General features: G+C 38.0%; 1 protein-coding gene across 26 annotated transcripts in view; it reads right to left on the bottom strand.

Moving 5' to 3' along the window:
* Positions 1–21,757, bottom strand: part of DCAF6 (DDB1 and CUL4 associated factor 6) — a 141,400-nt gene that overhangs the window by 92,136 nt on the left and 27,507 nt on the right. For all 26 annotated transcript variants that reach the window (XM_015125234.3, XM_077999227.1, XM_028850120.2 and 23 more), the window contains 2 exons: positions 18,710–18,802; positions 7,698–7,883 (listed from right to left, as the gene is read on the bottom strand). Coding sequence is in view for 6 of the 26 variants with exons in the window: in XM_001091235.5 (XP_001091235.1) it covers positions 7,698–7,883; positions 18,710–18,802 (279 nt within the window). In the remaining 20 variants the exon portion in view is untranslated. The remainder of the gene's footprint in view (positions 1–7,697; positions 7,884–18,709; positions 18,803–21,757) is intronic.

Raw genomic sequence — 21,757 nt, 5'->3', positions numbered from 1 at the left:
ATGACTAGGTCCTCAAAAGCCACTGTAACAAAAACAAAAATTGACAAGTGGGACCTAATTAAACTAAAAAGTTCTGCACAGCAAAAGAAACTATCAACAAAGTAAACCGACAACCTAAAGAATGAAAGAAAATATTTGCAAACTATGCACTCGACAAAGGTCTAATATCCAGAATCTACAAAAAACTTAAAAAATTTCAGGCCTGTAATCCCAGCACTTTGGGAGGCTGAGGCGGACGGATCATGAGGTCAGGAGATAGAGACTATCCTGGTTGACACGGTGAAATCCCATCTCTACTAAAAATACAAAACATTAGCTGGGCGTGGTTACACGCGCCTATAGTCCCAACTACTCGGGAGGCTGAGGCAGGAGAATCGTTTGAACGCGGGAAGTGGAGGTTGCAGTGAGCCGAGCCGAGATCGCACCACTGCACTCCAGCCTGGCGATGAAGCAAGACTCCGTCTCAGAAAAAAAAAAAAAAAAAGAACTTAAAAAATTAAACAAGCAAAAACCAAATAAGCCCCTTAAAAAATTAGCAAAATAAACAGACGCTTCGCCAAAGACATACAAGGAGTCAACAAACACAAAACAAAATGTTCCACATCCACTAATCTCAGAGAAATGCAAATCAAAACCACAATGAGATACCATCTCATATGAGTGAGAATGGCTATTATTAAAAAGTCAAGAAACAAAAGTTGCTGGTGAGGCTGCAGAGAAAAAGGAATACTTATATACACTTGGTGTGAAGGTAAATTAGTTCAGCCACTATGGAAAACAATTTGGAGATTTCTCAAAGAACTTAGAATGACCATTCAACCCAGCAATCCCAATCCTGGGTATACATCCAAAAGAAAACAAATTGTTCTACCAAAAAGACACATGCAATCACATGTTCATCTCAGCACTATTCACAATAGCAAAGACATGGAATCAACCTATGTGCCTATCAATGGTGGACTGAATGAAGCAAACGTGGTACATACACATAGAACACTATGCAGTCACACAAAAGAATGAAATCATGTCCTTTGCATCAACTAAGATGCAGCTGGAGGCCATTATCCTAAGCAAATTAACACAGGAAAAGAAAATCAAATACAACACATTCTCACTTATAAGTAGGAGCTACACATTGGGTACCTGTGGACATAAAGATGGCAACAACAGAAACTGTGAACTAGTAGAGTGGGGAGGGAGAAAGGGAAGGAAGGGGTGAAACACTAACTACTGGGTACTATGCTCAGTTCCTGGGTAATGAGATCATTTGTATCCCAAACCTCAGCATCATGCAATATACCTATGAAACAAACCTGCACATGTACCCCTCAAATCTAAAATAAAAGTTGAGGGAAAAAAATGAATCCATAAAGTAAGAAAAAAGCTACTGGGCAAACTGGTTATCTACATGCAAAATAATGAAGTTGGGTCCTTACCCTACATATGCACAAATTATTTCAAAATGGATTAAAGATCTAAACCTACAAACTGAAAGTATAAAACTCCTAGAAGAAAACACGGGGGAGGCCAGGAGCGGTGGCTCCTGCCTTGTAAGCCCAGCACTTCGGAGGCGGAGATGGGCAGATTGCCTGAGCTCAGGAGTTCGAGAGGAGACTGGGCAACACGGTGAAACCCCATCTCTACTAAAATACAAAAAATTAGCTGGGCGTGGTGGCGTGTGCCTGTAATCCCAGCTACTCAGGAGGCTGAGGCAGGAGAATTGCTTGAACCTGGGAGGCAGAGGTTGCAATGAGCTGAGATTGTACCACTGCACTCCAGGTAACAGAGCGAGACTCTGTCTCAAAAAAAAGGTAAGAAAACATGGGAGAGAAGCTTCATGACATCGGATTTCACAATGATTTATGAGATATAACAACAAAATCACAGTTAACAAAGCAATAACAAACAAGTGGAACTACATCAAACTTAACAGGGTAAAAAGGTAATCTATGGAACGGGTGAAAATATTTGTGAACCATGTATCTGACAAAGGGTTAATACTCAGAATATATAAAGAATCCTATATTAACAACAAAAAATAATGCAGTTAAAAAATAAGCAAAGGAGATTTCTCCAAAGAAGATATACAGATGGCCAAGAAGCATATGAAAAGAACCTCAACTTCACTAATCTTTGGAGAAATGAAACTCTCAACCATAGTAAGATAAAACTTCAAGTCCACTGGAATGCCCACTAAAAAAAAAATAGTAAGTGTTGGCAAGGAAACAGAGAAACTGGCACCCTGCACACAGCTGGTAGGCATGTAAAATAGCGGAGCTGCTATGGAAAATAGTATGGCAGGTCTTCAAAAATTTAAAAATGGAATTACCATATGATCCAGCAATCTCTGCTTCTGGGTATAGATCCAAAAAAAAACTGGAAATGGGATCTTGAAGAGATATTTGCACACTCATGTTCACTGCAGCATTATTCACGATAGCCAAGGAATAGAAGCAACCTAAATATCCACCACTAGATGAATTTAATTAATTAATTGTTTATTTTTGAGATGGAGTCTCACTCTGTCGCCCGGCTGGAGTACAGTGGCGCGATCTCAGCTCACTGCAACCTCTGCCTCCTGTGTTCAAGTGATTCTCCTGCCTCAGCCTCCCAAGTAACTGGGACTACAGGCATGTGCCACCACACCCAGCTAATTTTTGCATTTTTAGTAGAGACAGGGTTTTACCATGTTGGCCAGGATGGTCTCGATCTCTTGACCTCGTGATCCGCCCTCCTCAGCCTCCCAAAGTGCTAGGATTATGGGTATGAGCCACCACGCCTGACCTATTTATTTATTTTGAGACACAGTCTCGCTGTGTCACCCAGGCTGGAGTGCAATGGCATGATCTCGGCTCACTGCATCCTCCACCTCTTGGTTTCAAGTGATTCTCCTGCCTCAGACTCCCGAGTAGCTAGGACTACAGGCACCTGCCACCACACCTGGCTAATTTTTGTAGTTTCAACAGAGGTGGGGTTTCGTCATGTTGTCCAGGCTGGTCTTGAACTCCTAACCTCAAGTGATCTGCCCACCTTGGCCTCCCAAAGTGCTGGGATCACAGGCATGAGCCACAGCACCCAGCCTAGATAAATGAATAAAGAAAATGTGGTATATACATACAATGGAATCTTCTCCTGCCTTGAAAAGGAAATAAATTCTGACATATGCTACAATATGATCATGCTAAGTGAAATAAGTCAGACATCAAAAGTCAAATACTGCATAATTACAATTATATGAGGTATCTAAAATAGTCAAATTCTTAGAAATAGAAAGTAGAATGATGGTTGCCAGAGACTAGGATAAGGAAGAATGGGGGATTGTTGATAGATGCAGAGTACCAGTTTTGAAAAAAAAAAATTCTATGCTGATTAAAGTTTGTATATGTATTTGGCAAAAATCACCTTGGGTAAATGAGTCTATCATGTTAAAATGGCCTGTCTTTTGTTTGTGTGCTGTTTTGGATTTTGATTTAATTTTCTAAAAAATAAATTATGTTAACACAGAAAATTTCATATGGGGTAAAAAAAAAAAAAAAAAAAAAAAGTTGACTCAAGTTATACTGTAACAAAAGTCAAATCCAGATAGATGATAGATCTAAATGTTAAAGACAAAGCAATGAAATTAAAGTAGAAGAATATCTTCATAACTCTGGGATAGGAAAAGATTTCTTAATCAGGATAAAAAAGGCACTAATCACAAAGGAGCAGACCAATATACTAGACAACATTAAATACTTTTCTTCATCAAAAGACACCATTTTAGGCTGAAATCCCAGCACTTTAGGAGGCAGAAGCAGGAGGATCGCTTGAGCCCATGAGTTCTAGACCAGCCTGGGTAAGATGGTAAGGCCCCATCTCTACAAACAATTTTTAAAAACTTACCCAGGTGCAGTAGTGCATGCCTGTAGTCCCAGCTATTTGGGAGGCAAGACGATTCCTTGAACCCAGGAGTTTCAGGCAGCTGGGGGCTATAATCATGCCACTGCCCTCCAGCCTGGGTGACAAAGTGAGACCGCATCTCTCAAAACAAACAAAACCCCTCACCATTAGGAGAGTGAAAATACAACCACAGAATAGGAAAAGATAGGCTCATATGCAGAAGATATTACAAAAAAAAAAAAAAAAAAAAAACTCCTATAATAACAAGACAGACAACCCAACAGAAAAAAATAGGCAAGAGATTTGACTACACATTTCATAAGAGTACATCCAAATAACCAACAAACATATGAAAAGATGCTCAGCCTCAGCAGTATCAGCACAGAAAGGCAAATGGAAACCAATTAAGATGATACTATACATCCACCAAAGTAGAGCTGAAAATACCAACTGTTGGCAAAAATGAGAAGCAACAGGACCTCTTACATGCTGTTGGTGGGAATGTAAGTTGTTACTACACTTTGGAAAACTATTTGGCATTATCTCTAAAACAACCAAACATATATTCTACGACCCAGCAATTTTACCACTAAGTATACACCCAAACAAATGTGTGCATTTGTGTACTGAAAGACATGTAAAAGAATGTTCCCCAAACTTCCATCAGCATAGAACAGATAAATCAATTGTGGCATATTCATATAATGGAATACTATACAGCAATAAAATGGACAAATTATAGTTGCAAGAAACATGCATGAATTTCACAAATGAGTTAAGATTTTGCTCAGCAAAAGAAGCCAGATACAAAAACAACAACAAAGACACAAAAAGCCATGAAGTATGCTTCCATTTATATAATGTTCAAAAAACAGAAAACTCCAGAGTGTTAGGACTCAGGATAAAAGGAGCTTCAGGATACTTAATGTGCTAGGTGGTAGTTACATGAATAGATTTGCTTTGTGATAATTCACTAAGCCATATACTTAGGATTTATGTACTTTTCCTGTATGTTCTGTACTTCAATTTAAAAATTTTTAAATAGTGAATGGAATAAGGTCTAATAAGCAGGTCTGATATGGCTAATCAGAATTTCCCCAGACTACAAAAAAAAATAGAGAGAATAATGAAGTAGTAAACCAAAGACCTACTGACTGAAAATTTCCTATATTTTTCAAGATGCCAATTGCTCACATCAAGAACATCAACAAATCCCAAGTATAAATATAAAAAACAATCCACATCGAGACACACTGTTGTGACATAAAATTTAAAAAAAAAAAACGGCAAAGAAAAACAAAATTAAAAGTAGTTGAGGAAAAGAAAGAGGTTACCTATAGAGGAACCACAATTAGACTGATGTCTGACTTTGCAACTTCAACAATGGAAGTCAGAATATAATGGAGAATATAATCACCTGAAATAGTACAACTAACAAATGAAGTCCATACCCAGCAAAACTACCTTTGAAGAACTGGCATTAAAAAAAAAAAAAAAGACATTTTTCACAAAGGAAAGAAAAGGAAGAAAGGAAAGAATGAATGAAGGAAAGAAAAGGAAACTGAAATTGTTTTCTATCAACAAACTCTCATTTAAAAAAAAAACTGCGGGCCGGCACAGTGGTTCACGCCTGTAATCCCAGCACTTTGAGAGGCCGAGGCGGGCAGATCACCTGAGGTCGGGAGTTTGAGACCAGCCTGGCCAACATGGGGAAACCCCATCTCTCCTAAAAAAAAAAAAATACAAAATTAGCCAGGAGTGGCGGTATGCGCCTGTAATCCCAGCTACTCAGGAGGCTGACAGGAGAATTACTTGAACCTGGGAGGCAGAGGTTGCAGTGAGCCAAGATCATGCCACCACACTACAGCCTGGGCAACAAGAACGAAACTTCGTCTCAAAAAAAAAAAACAAAGAAAAGAAAAACTGCTAAAGGATGTACCTTCAGTACAAAATAATACCACACAGAAAATGTGTGATGGGAAGAAGGAAAGGTAAGCCAAAGGTATTAGTAAATACGCAGGTAAATCTAAATAAACAACAAACACCAACAGTTAACCAATAATATCTAATTCATGAGAGAAAACAGAATATAACTAAATCCTGCACAATCTAATCATATAAAACTGAACAAGGTATGTTCCAAGTTCCTTTATTCAGGAGAAGCGTAGAAATATTTACTGATGTTTGGCTTTGTTCAATATTCTTGTGAAAGTAGCTGGGGTAACCTCCGGAATAACAAAAATGAATGTCTATCTTACAAGCAAGAAACAGAAACACAATGGACAAAAAGTAAAATACTCAAGTAACTCGAAAGGTAGACTTTATTTCTGTTTTTTATTTTTGAGACAAATTCTCACTCTGTCGCCCAGGTTGGAGTACAGTGGCGCAGTCTTGGCTTGCTGCAACCTCTGTCTCCTGGGTTGTTCAAGCAATTCTCGAGCCTCGGCCTCCCAAGTAGCTGGGATTACAGGCGTGCACCACCATGCCCAGCTGATTTTTGTACTTTTAGTAGAGACAGGGTTTCACCAAACTGGCCAGGCTGGTCTCAAATTCCTGGCCTCAAGTGATCCGCCTGCCTCAGCCTCCCAAAGTGCTCAGATTACAGGTGTGAGCCACCACATCTGGCCTCAAAAGGTGGACTTTGAAAAGGAGAGGAAGGTTAATAAAGATTGGAAACTTTTTTTAAAAAGTAGAAAACATAGAATAGGGGATAGAAACAAATCCAAATATATCAGTACTCACAATAAACGTAAATTCATAAATCTCCAGTAAAACCCCAAAACTGTGAGACTGGATAAGAAAATAAAATCTAGCCATATACTACTCATATAAGTACAAACAAAAACATGAGGACATAAAAGAACTGGAATTCAAATGATGGAAAAAATACACCAGTTTAACACAAAAAAATGGGAAACCTATCAATAATTTAATACAAAAAAATGACATGCAAGTATTTCAAAAGAGCACTCTGGAGGCTGGTACAGTGGCTCACAGCTATAACCTTGGCACTGTGAGAGGCCCAGGTGGAAGGACTGTATGAGCTCAGGAGTTGGAGACCAGCCCTGGCAACACAGCAAAACCCTGTCTCAACAACAACAACAACAACAACAACAAAATTAAATTAGTTGGGCATGGGGACATACGCCTATAGTCCCAGCTACTCAAGAGGCTGAGGTGAGAAGATTGCTTGAGCCTGGGAGTTTGAAGCTACAGACAGTCATGGTCATGCTACTGCACTCCAGTGTGAGTAACAGTGTGACCTTGTATCATAAAAGAGCACTCAGTTGTGCAAGCATTTTTTCTGAACCAAATAAAGTACTATAATTGAGTCTTAAATTTATTCCACCTTATTCACTCAGCTCAGGTCTTAAGCTCATTAATATCCTTTAGGAATCTGATTCTTCTGTCTACCATACTAGAGTCCCTTCTATCATACAAAAATGTGATAAGCTACTTTACACAAGCGAGTGATTGTTTAAAAGGGTAAAGCCTAGTACAGAGTCATGCAGCACAGTAACAGAGGTATCTTTAAAGGTAAACATCTGTTTGCTTACAGCATGGTTGCTCAAGCAATTACAAACCCATCTTAGAGTACTATTACTTGCATCTTATTTCTTAACTTTATCCAGAAGGCTATCAAGACACATTTTCTCAAATGCTCTGCTGACACCTAGATATTGTCAATAATTTACATGCAACAAATATGCATACACACACATCTGTACATGTACACACAGGCATCTACACATGCATGAACACTTAATCAAAAATACACACACTTACATATATATCATATAATCATAATAATACCATACCTCATAAGTAGTTCCATAATGGCACGTAAATTGGCATTGTCTGTTGGTTTCTGCATCTTGCTCAACATTGGTATAAAATATTACTCCATCTCCAGAGCAGGATACAATCTGTTTATCATTTGTGCAAGGTAAGAACTTTGCACTAAATATGTTTGCTCGGTGCCCTGAACGAATTGTTGTCAAAACCTAAAACACATAGAGAAAGCAGTTAATGGTAACTTATTTCCTAGAAATATTCCTTTTTAATATAATCATAGCCAGTAATATATTCTCATTAACATTATCATCTTAGTGAAAGATTATCACTAGACTGCAAGCTATTATAATTTTAAAAAATCAGAACCCCATATATTTCTTTTGCTCCTGTGAGATGTGAATAAGATGGAGTACCATCAACAGGAACAGTGTCATGAAAATAAAACATGCATATTTCCATTTATTTAGTTTATCTGACTCACTCATAAAATCTCAGTAAATAACAAAGAACTACTTCGGCTGACTTTTGAAATGTACTGTATGCTAAATGATTAAGTTATTCCCTTTCAGGATGACAAAACAATAAACTGAATTTTAATGATTTTCATAAAATCAAAGTAATGAAATGGTACAGATAAGACGCAGCAAAAGTTCCTACTTGGTTTTTTGTCCTTGTGATAGTTTGCTGAGAATGATGGTTTCCAGCTTCATCCATGTTCCCACAAAGGACATAAACTCAGCCCTTTTTATGGCTGCATAGTATTCCATGGTGTGGATGTGCCACATTTTCTTAATTCAGTCTGTCACTGATGGACATTTGGGTTGGTCCCAAGTCTTTGCTATTGTGAAGAGTGCCACAATAAACATACATGTGCATGTGTCTTTGTAGCAGCATGATTTATAATCCTTTGGGTATATACCCAGTAATGGGATGGCTGGGTCAAATGGTATTTCTAGTTCTAGATCCTTAAGGAATCGTCACACTGTCTTTCACAATGGTTGAACTAGTCTACAGTCCCATCAACAGTGTAAAAGTGTTCCTATTTCTCCACATCCTCTCCAGCACGTGTTGTTTCCTGACTTTTTAATGACTGCCATTCTAACTGGTGTGAGATGGTATCTCATTGTGGTTTTGATTTGCATTTCTCTGATGGCCAGTGATGATGAGCATTTTTTCATGTGTCTATTGGCTGCATAAAGTCTTCTTTTGAGAAGTGTCTGTTCATATCCTTTGCCCACTTTTTGATGGGGCTGTCTGTTTTTTTCTTGTAAATTTGTTTGAGTTCTTTGTAGACTTTGGATATTAGTCCTTTGTCAGATGAGCAGATTGCAAAAATTTTCTCCCATTCTGTAGGTTGCCTGTTCCCTCTGACGGTGGCTTCTTTTGCTGTGCAGAAGCTCTTTAGTTTAATTAGACTCTTGTCAATTCTGGCTTCTGATGCCATTGCTTTTGGTGTTTTAGACATGAAGTCCTTGCCCATGCCTATATCCTGAATGGTATTGCCTAAGTTTTCTTCTAGGATTTTATGGTTTTAGGTCTAACATTAAAGTCCTTAATCCCTCTTGAATTAATTTTTGTATAAGGTGTAAGGAAGGAATCCAGTTTCAGCTTTCTACATATGGCTAGCCACTTTTCCCAGTACCATGTATTAAATAGGGAATCCTTTCCCTATTTCTTGTTTTTGTCAGGTTTGTCAAAGATCAGATGATTGTAGATGTGTGGTATTATTTCTGAGGGCTCTGTTCTTTTCTGTTGGTCTACATCTCTGTTTTGGTACCAGTACCATGCTGTTGTGGTTACTGTAGCCTTACAGTATAGTTTGAAGTCAGGCAGCATGATGCCTCCAGCTTTGTTCTTTTGCTTAGGATTGCCTTGGCAATGCGGGCTCTTTTTTGGTTCCATATGAACTTTAAAGTAGTTTTTTCCAATTCTGTAAAGGAAGTCATTGGTAGCTTGATGGGGATGGCATTGAATCTATACATTATTTTGGGCAGTATGGCCATTTTCACGATATTGATTATTCCTATCCATGAGCATGGAATGTTCTTCCATTTGTTTGTGTCCTCTTTTATTTTGTTGAGCAGTGGTTTGTAGTTCTCCTTGAAGAGGTCCTTCACATCCCTTGTAAGTTGGATTCCTAGGTATTTTATTCTCTTTGAAGCAATTGTGAATGGGAGTTCACTCATGATTTGACTCTCTGTCTGTCTGTTATTGGTGTAGAGGAATGTTTGTGATTTTTGCACACTGATTTTGTATCCTGAGACTTTGCTGAAGTTGCTTATCAGCTTAAGGAGATTTTGGGCTGAAATGATGGGGATTTCTAAATATACAATCACATCATCTGCAAATGGGGACAATCTGACTTCCTCTTTTCCTAATTGAATACCCTTTCTTTCCTTCTCCTGCCTGATTGCCCTGGCCAGAACTTCCAACATTATGTTGAATAGGAGTGGTGAGAGAGGGCATCCCTGTCTTGTGCCGGTTTTCAAAGGGAATGCTTCCAGGTTTTGCCCATTCAGTATGATATTGGCTGTGGGTCTGTCACAAATAGCTCTTATTATTTTGAGATACGTCCCATCAATACCTAATCTATTGAGAGTTTTTAGCGTGAAGGGCTGTTGAATTTTGTCAAAGGCCTTTTCTGCATCTACTGAGCTAATCATGTGGTTTTCGTCTTTGGTTCTGTTTATACGCTGGATTACGTTTATTGATTTGCGTATGTTGAACCAGCCTTGCATCCCAGAGATGAAGCCCACTTGATCATGGTGGATAAGCTTTTTGATGTGCTGCTAGATTTGGTTTGCCAGTATTTTATTGAGGATTTTTGCATCGATGTTCATCAGGGATATTGGTCTAAAATTCTCTTCTTTTGTTGTGTCTCTGCAGCCTTTGGTATCAGGATGATGTTGGCCTCATAAAATGAGTTAGGGAGGATTCCCTCTTTTTCTGTTGATTGGAATAGTTTCAGAAGGAATGGTACCAGCTCCTCCTTGTACCATTGGTAGAATTCGTGAATTGGTAGAATTGGTAGAATTCTGGTCGTGGACTTTTTTGCTTGGTAGCCTATTAATTATTGCCTCAATTTCAGAGCCTGCTATTGGTCTATTCAGGGATTCAACTTCTTCCTGGTTTAGTCTTGGGAGGGTGTGTGTGTCCAGGAATTTATCCGTTTCTTCTAGATTTTCTAGTTTATTTGCGTAAAGGTGTTTATAGTATTCTTTGATGGTAGTTTGTATTTTCTGTGAGATCAGTGGTGATATCCCCTTTATCATTTTTTATTGTATCTATTTGATTCTTCTCTCTTCTTCATTAGTCTTGCTAGCGGTCTATCAATTTTGTTGATCTTTTCAAAAAACCACCTCCTGGATTCATTGATTTTTTGAAGGGTTTTTTGTGTCTCTATCTCCTTCAGTTCTGCTCTGATCTTAGTTATTTCTTGCCTTCTGCTAGCTTTTGAATGTGTTCCCTCTTGCTTCTCTAGTTCTTTTAATTGTGATGTCTGGGGGGTCAATTTCCTGCTTTCTCTTGTGGGCATTTAGTGCTATAAATTTCCCTCTACACACTGCTTTAAATGTGTCCCAGAGATTCTCATATGTTGTGTCTTTGTTTTCATTGGTTTCAAAGAACATCTTTATTTCTGCCTTCATTTTGTTAAGTACCCAGTAGTCATTCAGGAGCAGGTTGTTCAGTTTCCATGTAGTGAGCGGTTTTGAGTGAGTTCCTTAATCCTGAGTTCTAGTTTGATTGCACTGCGGTCTGAGAGACAGTTTGTCATTTCTGTTCTTTTACATTTGCAGAGGAGTGCTTTACTTCCAACTATGTGGTCAATTTTGGAAGAAGCATGAAATGTGGTGCTGTGAAGAATGTATATTCTGTTGATTTGGGGTGGAGAGTTCTGTAGATGTCTATTAGGTCCACTTGGTGCAGAGATGAGAAAAATTCCTGGATATCCTTTTAAACTTTCTGTCTGGTGGATCTGTCTAATGTTGACAGTGGGGTGTTAAAGTCTCCCATTATTATTGTGTGGGAGTCTAAGTCTCTTTGTAGGTCTCTAAGGACTTGCTTTATGAATCTGGGTGCTCCTGTATTGGGTGCATATATATTTAGGATAGTTAGCTCTTCTTGTTTAATTGATCCCTTTACCATTATGTAATGGCCTTCTTCATCTCTTCTGATCTTTGTTGGTTTAAAGTCTATTTTATCAGAGACTAGGATTGCAACCCCTGCCTTTTTTTGTTTTCCATTTGCTTGGCAGATCTTCCTCCATCCCTTTATTTTGAGCCTATGTGTGTCTCTGCATGTGAGATGGGTCTCCTGAATACAGCACACTGATAGGTCTTGACTCTTCATCCAATTTGCCAGTCTGTGTCTTTTAATTGGAGCATTTAGCCCATTTACATTTAAGGTTAATATTGTTATGTGTGAATTTGATCCTGTCATTATGATGTTAGCTTGTTATTTTGCTCGTTAGTTGATGCAGTTTCTTCCTAGCATCGATGGTCTTTACAATTTGGCATGTTTTTGCAGTGGCCAGTACTGGTTGTTCCTTTCCATGTTTAGTGCTTCCTTCAGGAGCTCCTGTAGGGCAGGCCTGGTGGTGGCACAATCTCTCAGCATTTGCTTGTCTGTAAAGGATTTTATTTCTCCTTCACTTATGAAACTTAGTTTGGCTGGATATGAAATTCTGGGTTGAAAATTCTTTTCTTTAAGAATGCTGAATACTGGCCCCCACTCTCTTCTGGCTGGTAGAGTTTCTGCCAAAAGATCCGCTGTTAGTCTGATGGGCTTCCCTTTGTGGGTAGCCTGACCTTTCTCTCTGGCTGCCCGTAACATTTTTTCCTTCATTTCAACTTTGGTGAATCTGACAATTATGTGTCTTGGAGTTGCTCTTCTTGAGGAGTATCTTTGTGGCGTTCTCTGTATTTCCTGAATTTGAATGTTGGCCTGCTTTGCTAGGTTGGGGAAGTTCTCCTGGATAATATCCTGCAGAGTGTTTTCCAACTTGGTTCCATTCTCCCCGTCACTTTCAGGTACACCAATCAGACATAGATTTGGTCTTTTCACATAGTCCCATCTTTCTTGGAGGCTTTGTTTGTTTCTTTTTACTCTTTTTTCTCTAAACTTCTCATCTCACTTCATTTCATTCATTTGATCTTCAATCATTGATACCCTTTCTTCCAGTTGATCGAATCAGCTACTGAATCAGCATTCGTCACGTAGTCCTCGTGACATGGTTTTCAGCTCCATCAGGTCATTTAAGGACTTCTCTACACTGGTTAGTTAGCCATTCGTCAAATCCTTTTTCAAGGTTTTTAGCTTCTTTGCGATGGGTTCAAACTTCCTCCTTTAGCTCGGAGAAGTTTGATCGCCTGAAGCCTTCTTCTCTCAATTCGTCAAAGTCATTCTCCTTCAAGCTTTGTTCTGTTGCTGGCGAGGAGCTGCATTCCTTTGGAGAGGTGCTCTGATTTTCAGAATTTTCAGCTTTTCTGCTCTGTTTTATCCCCATCTTTGTGGTTTTGTCTATCTTTGGTCTTTGATGATGGTGACGTACAGATGGGGTTTTCGTGTGGATGTCCTTTCTGTTTGTTAGTTTTCCTTCTAACAGTCAGGATCCTCAGCTGCAGGTCTGTTGGAGTTTGCTGGATGTCCACTCCAGACCCTATTTGCTGGGTATCAGCAGTGGAGTCTGCAGAACAGTGAATACTGCTGAACAGCAAATGTTGCTGCCTGATCGTTCCTCTGGAAGCTTTGTCTCAGAGGGGTACCCGGCCGTGTGAGGTGTCAGTCTGCCCCTACTTGGGAGTGCCTCCCAGTTAGGCTACTCGGAGGTCAGGGACCCACTTGAGGAGGCAGTCTGTCCGTTCTCAGATCTCAAACTCTGTGCTGGGAGAACCACTACTCTCAGTAATAACTTTTTATTGGTGGATTTATCTTCTTAGTTGTGCTTTCCTTGGATCAATGTATTATGAGTTATTCTGAAAACACCCTAAGGATAATGCCCTAGAGAGGCATAATTGCCAGAGTAACTTAATCTGAGATGAAAATAACACACTGATAACTGCAATGATTACTAAACGTTAAGGTGGTCTAGTTGTAACATCTATCACTCTGCTGATTACCAGGTTATTTTGACTAAATAGCTGGCCAAAGTTGGAGTCTCTTTCCTTCTTTATCATGTCACGTACAACACTCCCAAAATGTGAAGCTTGGTCCAAAAGTATCCAGACAGTAGAGGATGGTTTCTTAATCCCTTGGTAAAAATAACCCTCTTTCAAACCTGACCCACAACCCTGTCTGAGGTATCAAATATACAGATTTATATACTCCTTTTACTAAGATTTATTGGGCTCCAACTATATGACAGGTAAATAAATAATGTTAAGTGTTGAAGATGCAAAAAGAAAAAAGAAATTGTCATTATCTCAAAGAAGTTGTCATCTAAGCACAACATGCAAACAAATAGAGTTATCCACAAGACAAGAACACAGATGAAGGAGTGGCTACATGTGTCTAGGAAACGTTAAGAGAAATATCACAAAAAAGAGCTGAGATTTGAAGGATGAATTTTAAATTTACCAAGTAGATGGGAGATACCTGAGAAAGCAGGTGATCTCAGAAAGAAAGAAGAGTATAAGCAAAAGCATACAGTAATGGAAACATTTTAAGCTCTGAGGACTACAAATGGCTGGCTGAGGCCAAATCAAGAAAAATCATGTACACAGTATATACTTGGGATTTATTTTACAAAAGATACTGCAAGACCAACTCTGGGCTTCCTTCTCTTTCACCTATGCCATAATGGGGTACTCTAATGGGACTCCGCAGTATATGATGGGGAGTCTCTATGCTATATATAATTAAAATATAATTGCATTAATAAGGAATATCCTCAGCCTCTTAAATCTACTAAAAAAAAAAAAAAACTAAGTGTTTCAAAATTCTTATTTGCAATAAATTAATGTTCCCACAAAATCATAGGATCTACAAATAATCCAACTATAAAAACAGGTAATATTTGACTCACGGTCAAAAAGCTTCTATTCCTATATAATGAATCATTAGTGTTTTAAAATTTTAAAAAGCCCTATAAAGGCTTATGATAATAATAATTTTTTTTCAAGATACCAGCTCTTGCTCTGTCATCCAGTCTTGGAGTGTAGTGGTGGAACGCCTGGGCTTAAGTGATCCTCCTGCTTTTCCCTCCCGAGTAACTGGGACTACAGGCATGTGCCACCATATCCAGTTAACTTTTAAATTTTTTGTAGAGACAGAGTCTCACTACATTTCCCAGCCTGGTCTTTAACCCCCAGCCTCAAGCGATCTTCCCACCTCATGTCTCCCAAAGTGCTGGGATTATAAGCGTGAGCCACACGCTTGGCCTATGATTATAATATTTAAAAAGAAAATCTGACTAATCATTTCTCAAGCTGGAAATGAGAAAAAGTAATCATTTTTTCAAATATACATATTCTATTGGAAATCGTACATCAAAGGAATCGTCATATCTTTAAAAATAAGCAAACAGAACAGGTCTTTCAACAATCATTCCTTTGGTACCCAAGTGATTATTTTGTATAATGTAAGAGTTAAAATTCTGAATAGTGATCATCAAAAAGCATTCTACATATATATTATTCCAGGAAATTTTTTCTATTATAAGAAAAGGGGGCTAGGCATGATGGTTCACGCCTGTAACCCCAGCACTTCGGGAGGCCGAGACAGGTGGATCACTTGAGCTCAGGAGTTCGAGACCAGCCTGGCCAACGTGGTGAAACCCCAACTCTTAAAAAAATACAAAAACTAGCCGAGCATGGTGGCACACACGTGGTAGTCTCAGCTATTCGGAAGGCTGAGGCAGGAGAAACTCCTGAATCTGGGAGGCAGAGTTTGCAGTGGGCCGAGATCACGCCACTGTACTCCAGCCTGGGCAGGAGCAAGACTGTCTCAAAAAAGAATAATAAAAAAGAATAATAAAAAAGAAAAAGAAAAGGGTTACCCTTGTAATTACTGACCTAAGAGAATTAGGATTTGAAAACATCAAGCTTTTTTGCTAAGCCAGGACAATTAAGTAAAACTTACTGAAATAAAACTATGACCTATTAAAGACAGCCTCAATATGAACTTCTTTTTCGGCTGACAGATGATACACACTTACTTAAATATCTTATTGTTTAAATGTGGAAAAACAAGAAATAAACAATTTATTCCATAAAATTGAAAATTTTAAATTAAACTTTGGACTGCCAATACCATGTTTCCACTGATACAAAAATAGTTGTATACTTCCCCTATATATGAACTCAGAAGCTAAGAGCCAATGAAAACCAGAACATAATCGTAATTAAAACTCATACGTTATCCCAGCTTATTGACCTGTATATCATGAAGCATTTCACTAGAACCTAGCCACTGTTTGTAAACTGATAAAAATCCAGTTTCTTAAACTACTTAGCTGAAGATTAGATTCTGTGAGCCTAAAAGAGTAAGTCTTAACCTGTAAGATCCAGCTTCAAACAGCCAGCCAGGCCCATTCATACATCACTATATAACCTAAATTAATAGACAAAAATGTTTTAAAACGTTTTTAGAAACAAATATAAAATATTAATATTAGAAAGGACTTTAGACATTATGACTCTCTTAATTTATGAAGAAAAAGGCTAAGGAAAGTTTAAATAACTTGGTCAGAATGGTAAAAAAAAAAAAAAAAAAAAAACAACAACATATAAATCTATATATGCCATTATAGTAATCATAATGTAATTTTAAAATTTTCATGGAACTCTTCTTCATTCAAAGACCTAAATATTAATGAAGTAAATTTTACATTGCAATAATACCAAGAAGTAGATAGAAGTAAGACTACTGTGCCACTTATCAAATTATCTCCTCTCAGCTCCAAATTTATCCTTCACTTTTATAGATTATGCAATGGAACTGAGTCCTTTAAATATTTTTGCTTTGCCAGTTGGCATAATGTTAAGCTTTGTCAGTAAAAAGCACTGAAAGGATAATGCAGGAAAAAGGAGTTTGCTTCCTATCTCTAATGTGAGCTCCTGCAACCATGCACAGTTTTTCCAGTGCCACGGTCTTCCAGTGTGGGCAGTTTCCCCAGCACCATAGCACCAGAGTCCTGCAGTCAGTTTCACCAGGGCCCACCTGCTGAATGAACAGTGCAACACCCAACAGCTTCTCCTGCTTCATTTCCCCATGTCCCCAGACATTTTGTAGCATACTACCTCTGATGAGAAACCTCTCCTTAAAAAGTATTTCTCAGTGCCCTAGAGAGAGGTGTTCCAGCAAGTTCCAGAGGGGAATTCCCAACAAGTTACACTAGCATGGTATCACAGAGACTTCTCTGCCATCCAGTGAGCCATGACACCCTCTTTAATAAGGTCTAAATCTCAGCACTCAGCAAGGGGGTCTCTTCTTTAGGGTGGTTTATCTCAGTCCCAGGGTTACTGGCAGTTCATAGTATCTGTTATTTCTTTATTTTATAGAGACCTCTTTACTTTTTAGTAGCCAAGCCTTTATTACTCCAATCTCCTGATATAGTTAGTAATTCTTTTTATTACACTTTCCCTATTGAAATTACTGTGTGGTTTATTTGACTAGAGCATGACTGATACAATCACCAATACACGGTTGCTACTACCGCAAAAAATTAAAAGCTAGAGTACATTTTTGGAATCACTATTAAAAGAATAGATGTTAAAAGACTTAAAGATATAGGAAATTTGGGCCAGTCGTGGTGGCTCATGCCTGTAATCCCAACACTTTGAGAGGATAAGGCGGGCGGATCACTTGAGGTCAGGAGTTCAAGATCAGCCTGGCCAACATGGTGAAACCCTGTCTCTACTAAAAATACAAAAATTAGCCGAGCATGGTGATGCAACAGATCCTTGGGAGGCTGAGGCAGGAGAATCACTTGAACCCAGCAGGCAGAGGTTGCAGTGAGCCAAGATCACACCACTGCACTGCAGCCTTCCAGCCTGGGTGACAGAATGAGACCCTGCTGCAAAAAAAAAAAAAAAAAAAAAAAAAAGATACGGAAATTTAAGACAATCAGGAGAGAAAAACGTTATCATTTGAGTTGGGAGGCAGCTAGGAAATATACATATTCCTATTCTTAACTAGAACTTTAAATGATGTGTTGAATGTTTAAGATCTTACAAATTTTAAAATAACTAGTCATATTTCCAAAACAGAAAATTTCTCATTTAACTGTTATATCAAGTGTAAAGAACATCACACACTTTCCTTTTATTACAATCAGTCGGCTGTTTATAGCTTTATCATTCAGTATCTAAATTTCTCTGAAATCATCCTTGTAAAGGAAACATTCTATGGATATAATGGACTGCTATTTGAAACAGTAATTAAAGTTATTTGAGAGTTAGAAAATTATTTAATTCTTAGATATCTCTTGCCTTCTAGTGAGGGGGTTTATTAGCTTATGGTAATTTTTTCCTTCATTGAAAGCATTTTAATTTTCTCAGTACCTCAAGAACTATTCACACAGCCATCATTTGGTTGTTTTTGTCTTTAAGTTTTAAATGTAAATTTTCTAAAAGACTAAATTTCAAATTTTTAAGAAAATGAAACAATGACCAAAGTTGGCAGCTTTATCCACACTACTCTTAACGTTAAAATAAATAACTTTTTAGACTGTTAAGATAATATATTAAGGTTACACATAAAAGTAATTTTCTCATTAACTCATACTTTATATATGGCACATTTTCCCCAAAAACGTGTTATTGAAATAATGTCACTTGTACCAATTATTATCCACTTAAATAAACAATATATTTAAATTTTCTAGAGCCCAAGGCTGAATAAAATCTTCTATTTCCCTAAGTAATCTAAGAGACCCACATGTACCTAAGAACCTCTAAATTATACAATAAACTTCAGCAAAACAGGGAGGATATTTTATTATAAATGCCCATTCTATGTTTGTTTACAATTACTTCATTTCTGCCTTCTTGATTTTTTTCTCTCATTAAATTACAGAGTTTTTAAACTACTTTACCTTTCTGCTGTAAGGATTACTAATTACTAATTTGGTGTCATCTGAGCCAGATAAAATATATTCTCCAGTGTCATTCCAACAGATTGTATTAACCTAAAAAGAAAGCACAAAAGAAATATAAGCAAATTGGACATAAAAGAAAATATGCCATCTTTCACTCACCTGGTGGTACAAAACTTTTACCACTAATGAGGTTATATGTTAAAAAGTATTTAACATAGGGGTGTCCAATCTTATGGCTTCCCTGGGCCAAAGTAGAAGAAGAATAACTGTCTCAAGCCACACATAAAATACACTAACAGTAGCTGATGAGCTAAAAATAAATTGCAAAAAACATCTCATAATGTTTTAAGAAAGTTTACGAATTTATGTGGGCCACATTCAAAGCTGTCCTGGGCCTCATGCAGCCCACAGGCTGCGTGTTAGACAAGCTTGATTTAACAGTTGATGTATTAAAAAAACAAGCTTCCAGTTTCCAGTTCCACATGTAAGAAGCTTAGCAGTTGCCACTCCATTCTAACAACAAATAAAAAGATAACAGACTCTAAAATAAATAACTGATCTTGGATCCTTCAGAGAGGCAAGGATACAGGACAAAATGCTACCTCCTAGATTGGAGAGACGAACAGGTAAACACAAGGAGTCTTGGCTTACCGGAGCACAGACTCATGAGCAGAAACCTCTGTGAGAAACAGGGCTAGGGTAGGAAAACCTGAACTATAATTGATGAATTGTTGGAGGTTCAGAAAGCGTAACTCTGAATGTTAAAAACTCCAGGGAAGGCCAGGCGCAGTGGCTCACGTCATAATCCCAGCACTTTGGGAGGCCAAGGCAGGTGGATCACCTGAGGTCAGAGGTTTGAGACCAGCCTGACCAATATGGCGAAACCCCATCTCTACTAAAAATACAACAATTAGCCAGGCATGGTGGCATGCGCCTATAATCCCAGCTACTCGGGAGGCTGAGACAGGAGAACTGCTTGAACCCAGGAGTTGGAGGTTTCAGGGAGCCAAGATCATGCCACTGTACTCCAGGCTAGGCGACAGTACAAGATTCTGTCTCCAAAAACAACAACAACAACAACAACTCCAAGGAACCCAGTCATGGGGCAGTGGGGTACGACGCAGAGGGTGTTTTTGTGATTTAATTTTAACTTCAGAGTTCAACCAGATTTTCACAATAAATTTCAGATTAAAATAGTCTTCCAGCAGAGGGAAGGAAAAAGAAACCATTTTGAGTATCCCAGAGTACTCTGCCGTTCTTAACAAGATCTGCCCTCAAGAAGAGCTATTAAACCACAGCCTACCCACTGAAGTTTTATCAGAGCCTAACTGACCTAGGCAAAGAGAAATACCTAATTCCAGCCTTCCACATTGGGGAAAGAAAAGACATAATTCCAGCCTAAACTACTAACCTGTTCCACCTCAGTAGGGGAATAGGAGGTGCGGATAATCCCTTGTGAAACCCATAGTCCAGACGCATAGGCTCTTTAAGAGACAGAGACCTAATCATAGGCCTGTAGCACACTTCCTCTCCTCCTACACTTTACCAGTAAATTCCTAAGGACCGATTTATATCATTACTTTTAATCAGTACTTCATGTCCAGTTATTAAGAAAAATTACAAGCCATACTAAAAGGCAAAAACACAACTTGAAGAGATAAAGTCAGCATCAGAACCAAATATAGCAGGACTGCTGGAACTGTAAGACCAGGAATTTGAAACAACTATGATTAGTATGCTAAGAGTTCCAATGGATCAAGTAGACAGCATATAAGAAGAGATGGGCAATGTCAGCAGAGAGATGGAAATCTTAAGAATAAAAAGGAAATGCTAGCAATCAAAAACAATGTAACAGAAATGAACAATGCCTCTGATGGGCTTATTAGTAGACTAGACACAGTTGCGGAAACAATCTCTGACCTTGAGGATATATCAATAAAAACCTATAAAACTGAAAAGCAAAAAGAACAAAGACTGAAAACAAGCAAAACAAAACATAATGTCCAAGGAATGTGGGACAACTACAAAAGGCATAACTCATGCATTAAGTGAATACCAGAGGAGAAGGAGAAAAGAACAGAATATCTGAAACAATGACTGATAATTTCCTCCACACGAATGTCAGAAACCAAACCATATATCCAGTAAGCTCAGAGAACAACAATCAGTATAAATACAAAAAGAACTACACCTAGGCAAGCATTTTTCAAACTGAAGAAAACCAAAGATAAGAAAAAATCCTGAAAGAAGCTGGAGGAAAAAACAATATTTATAGAGGAGCAAAGATAAGAATTATATCCAACATCTCCTCAGAAATCATGTATGCAAGAAGAGTGAAATATTTAAAGCAGTAACAGAAACAAAACATTCCCTGCAAAATTATCCTCCAAAACTAAAGGAAAAATAAAGCTGTTCTCAGATAAACGAACATTGAGGGAATCTGTTGCCAGCAGACCTACCTCGCAAGAAATTATGAAAGGAGTTCTTTAAAAAAAAGGAAAATAAACATAGGTCAGAGACATATATCTACATAAAGAAAGAAGGAGCACCAAAGGAGGAATAAGTGAAGATAAAACACAAACTTTTATTTTACTTATTCTTAATTGAGCTAACAAATTATTTTATTGTTCAAAATAATAGCAACAATGTATTTGATCACCTATGCTTATATCTAGCACATATATAAAAATATGCTTATGAGTACTTACACATAAGTGAATAACAGAAATAGTACAAGGTATAAGATGGAAGATTTAAAATTATTTTGTACTCACACTCCCTGTGAAGCATTATAGTGTTATTTGAAATAAAGTGGACTTAAATTTGTTGTATATGTATATTGAAAACTTTAGGGCAACTACTTAAAAAGTTTAAAAAATAAGTGTAACTAATAAATACTAAGGAAGGAGAGGGAAAAAACTATATGAAATGCTCAATTAAAACCACAAAAGGGCCGGGCATGGTGGCTCACATCTGTAATCCCAGCACTTTGGGAGGCCAAAGAGGGCAGATCACTTGAGGTCAGGAATTAGAGACCAGCCTGGC

This window comes from Macaca mulatta, chromosome 1 (genome assembly GCF_049350105.2).
Source record: "Macaca mulatta isolate MMU2019108-1 chromosome 1, T2T-MMU8v2.0, whole genome shotgun sequence".
NCBI lineage: Eukaryota > Metazoa > Chordata > Mammalia > Primates > Cercopithecidae > Macaca > Macaca mulatta.
This window is presented reverse-complemented; position numbering and strand designations above follow the sequence as displayed.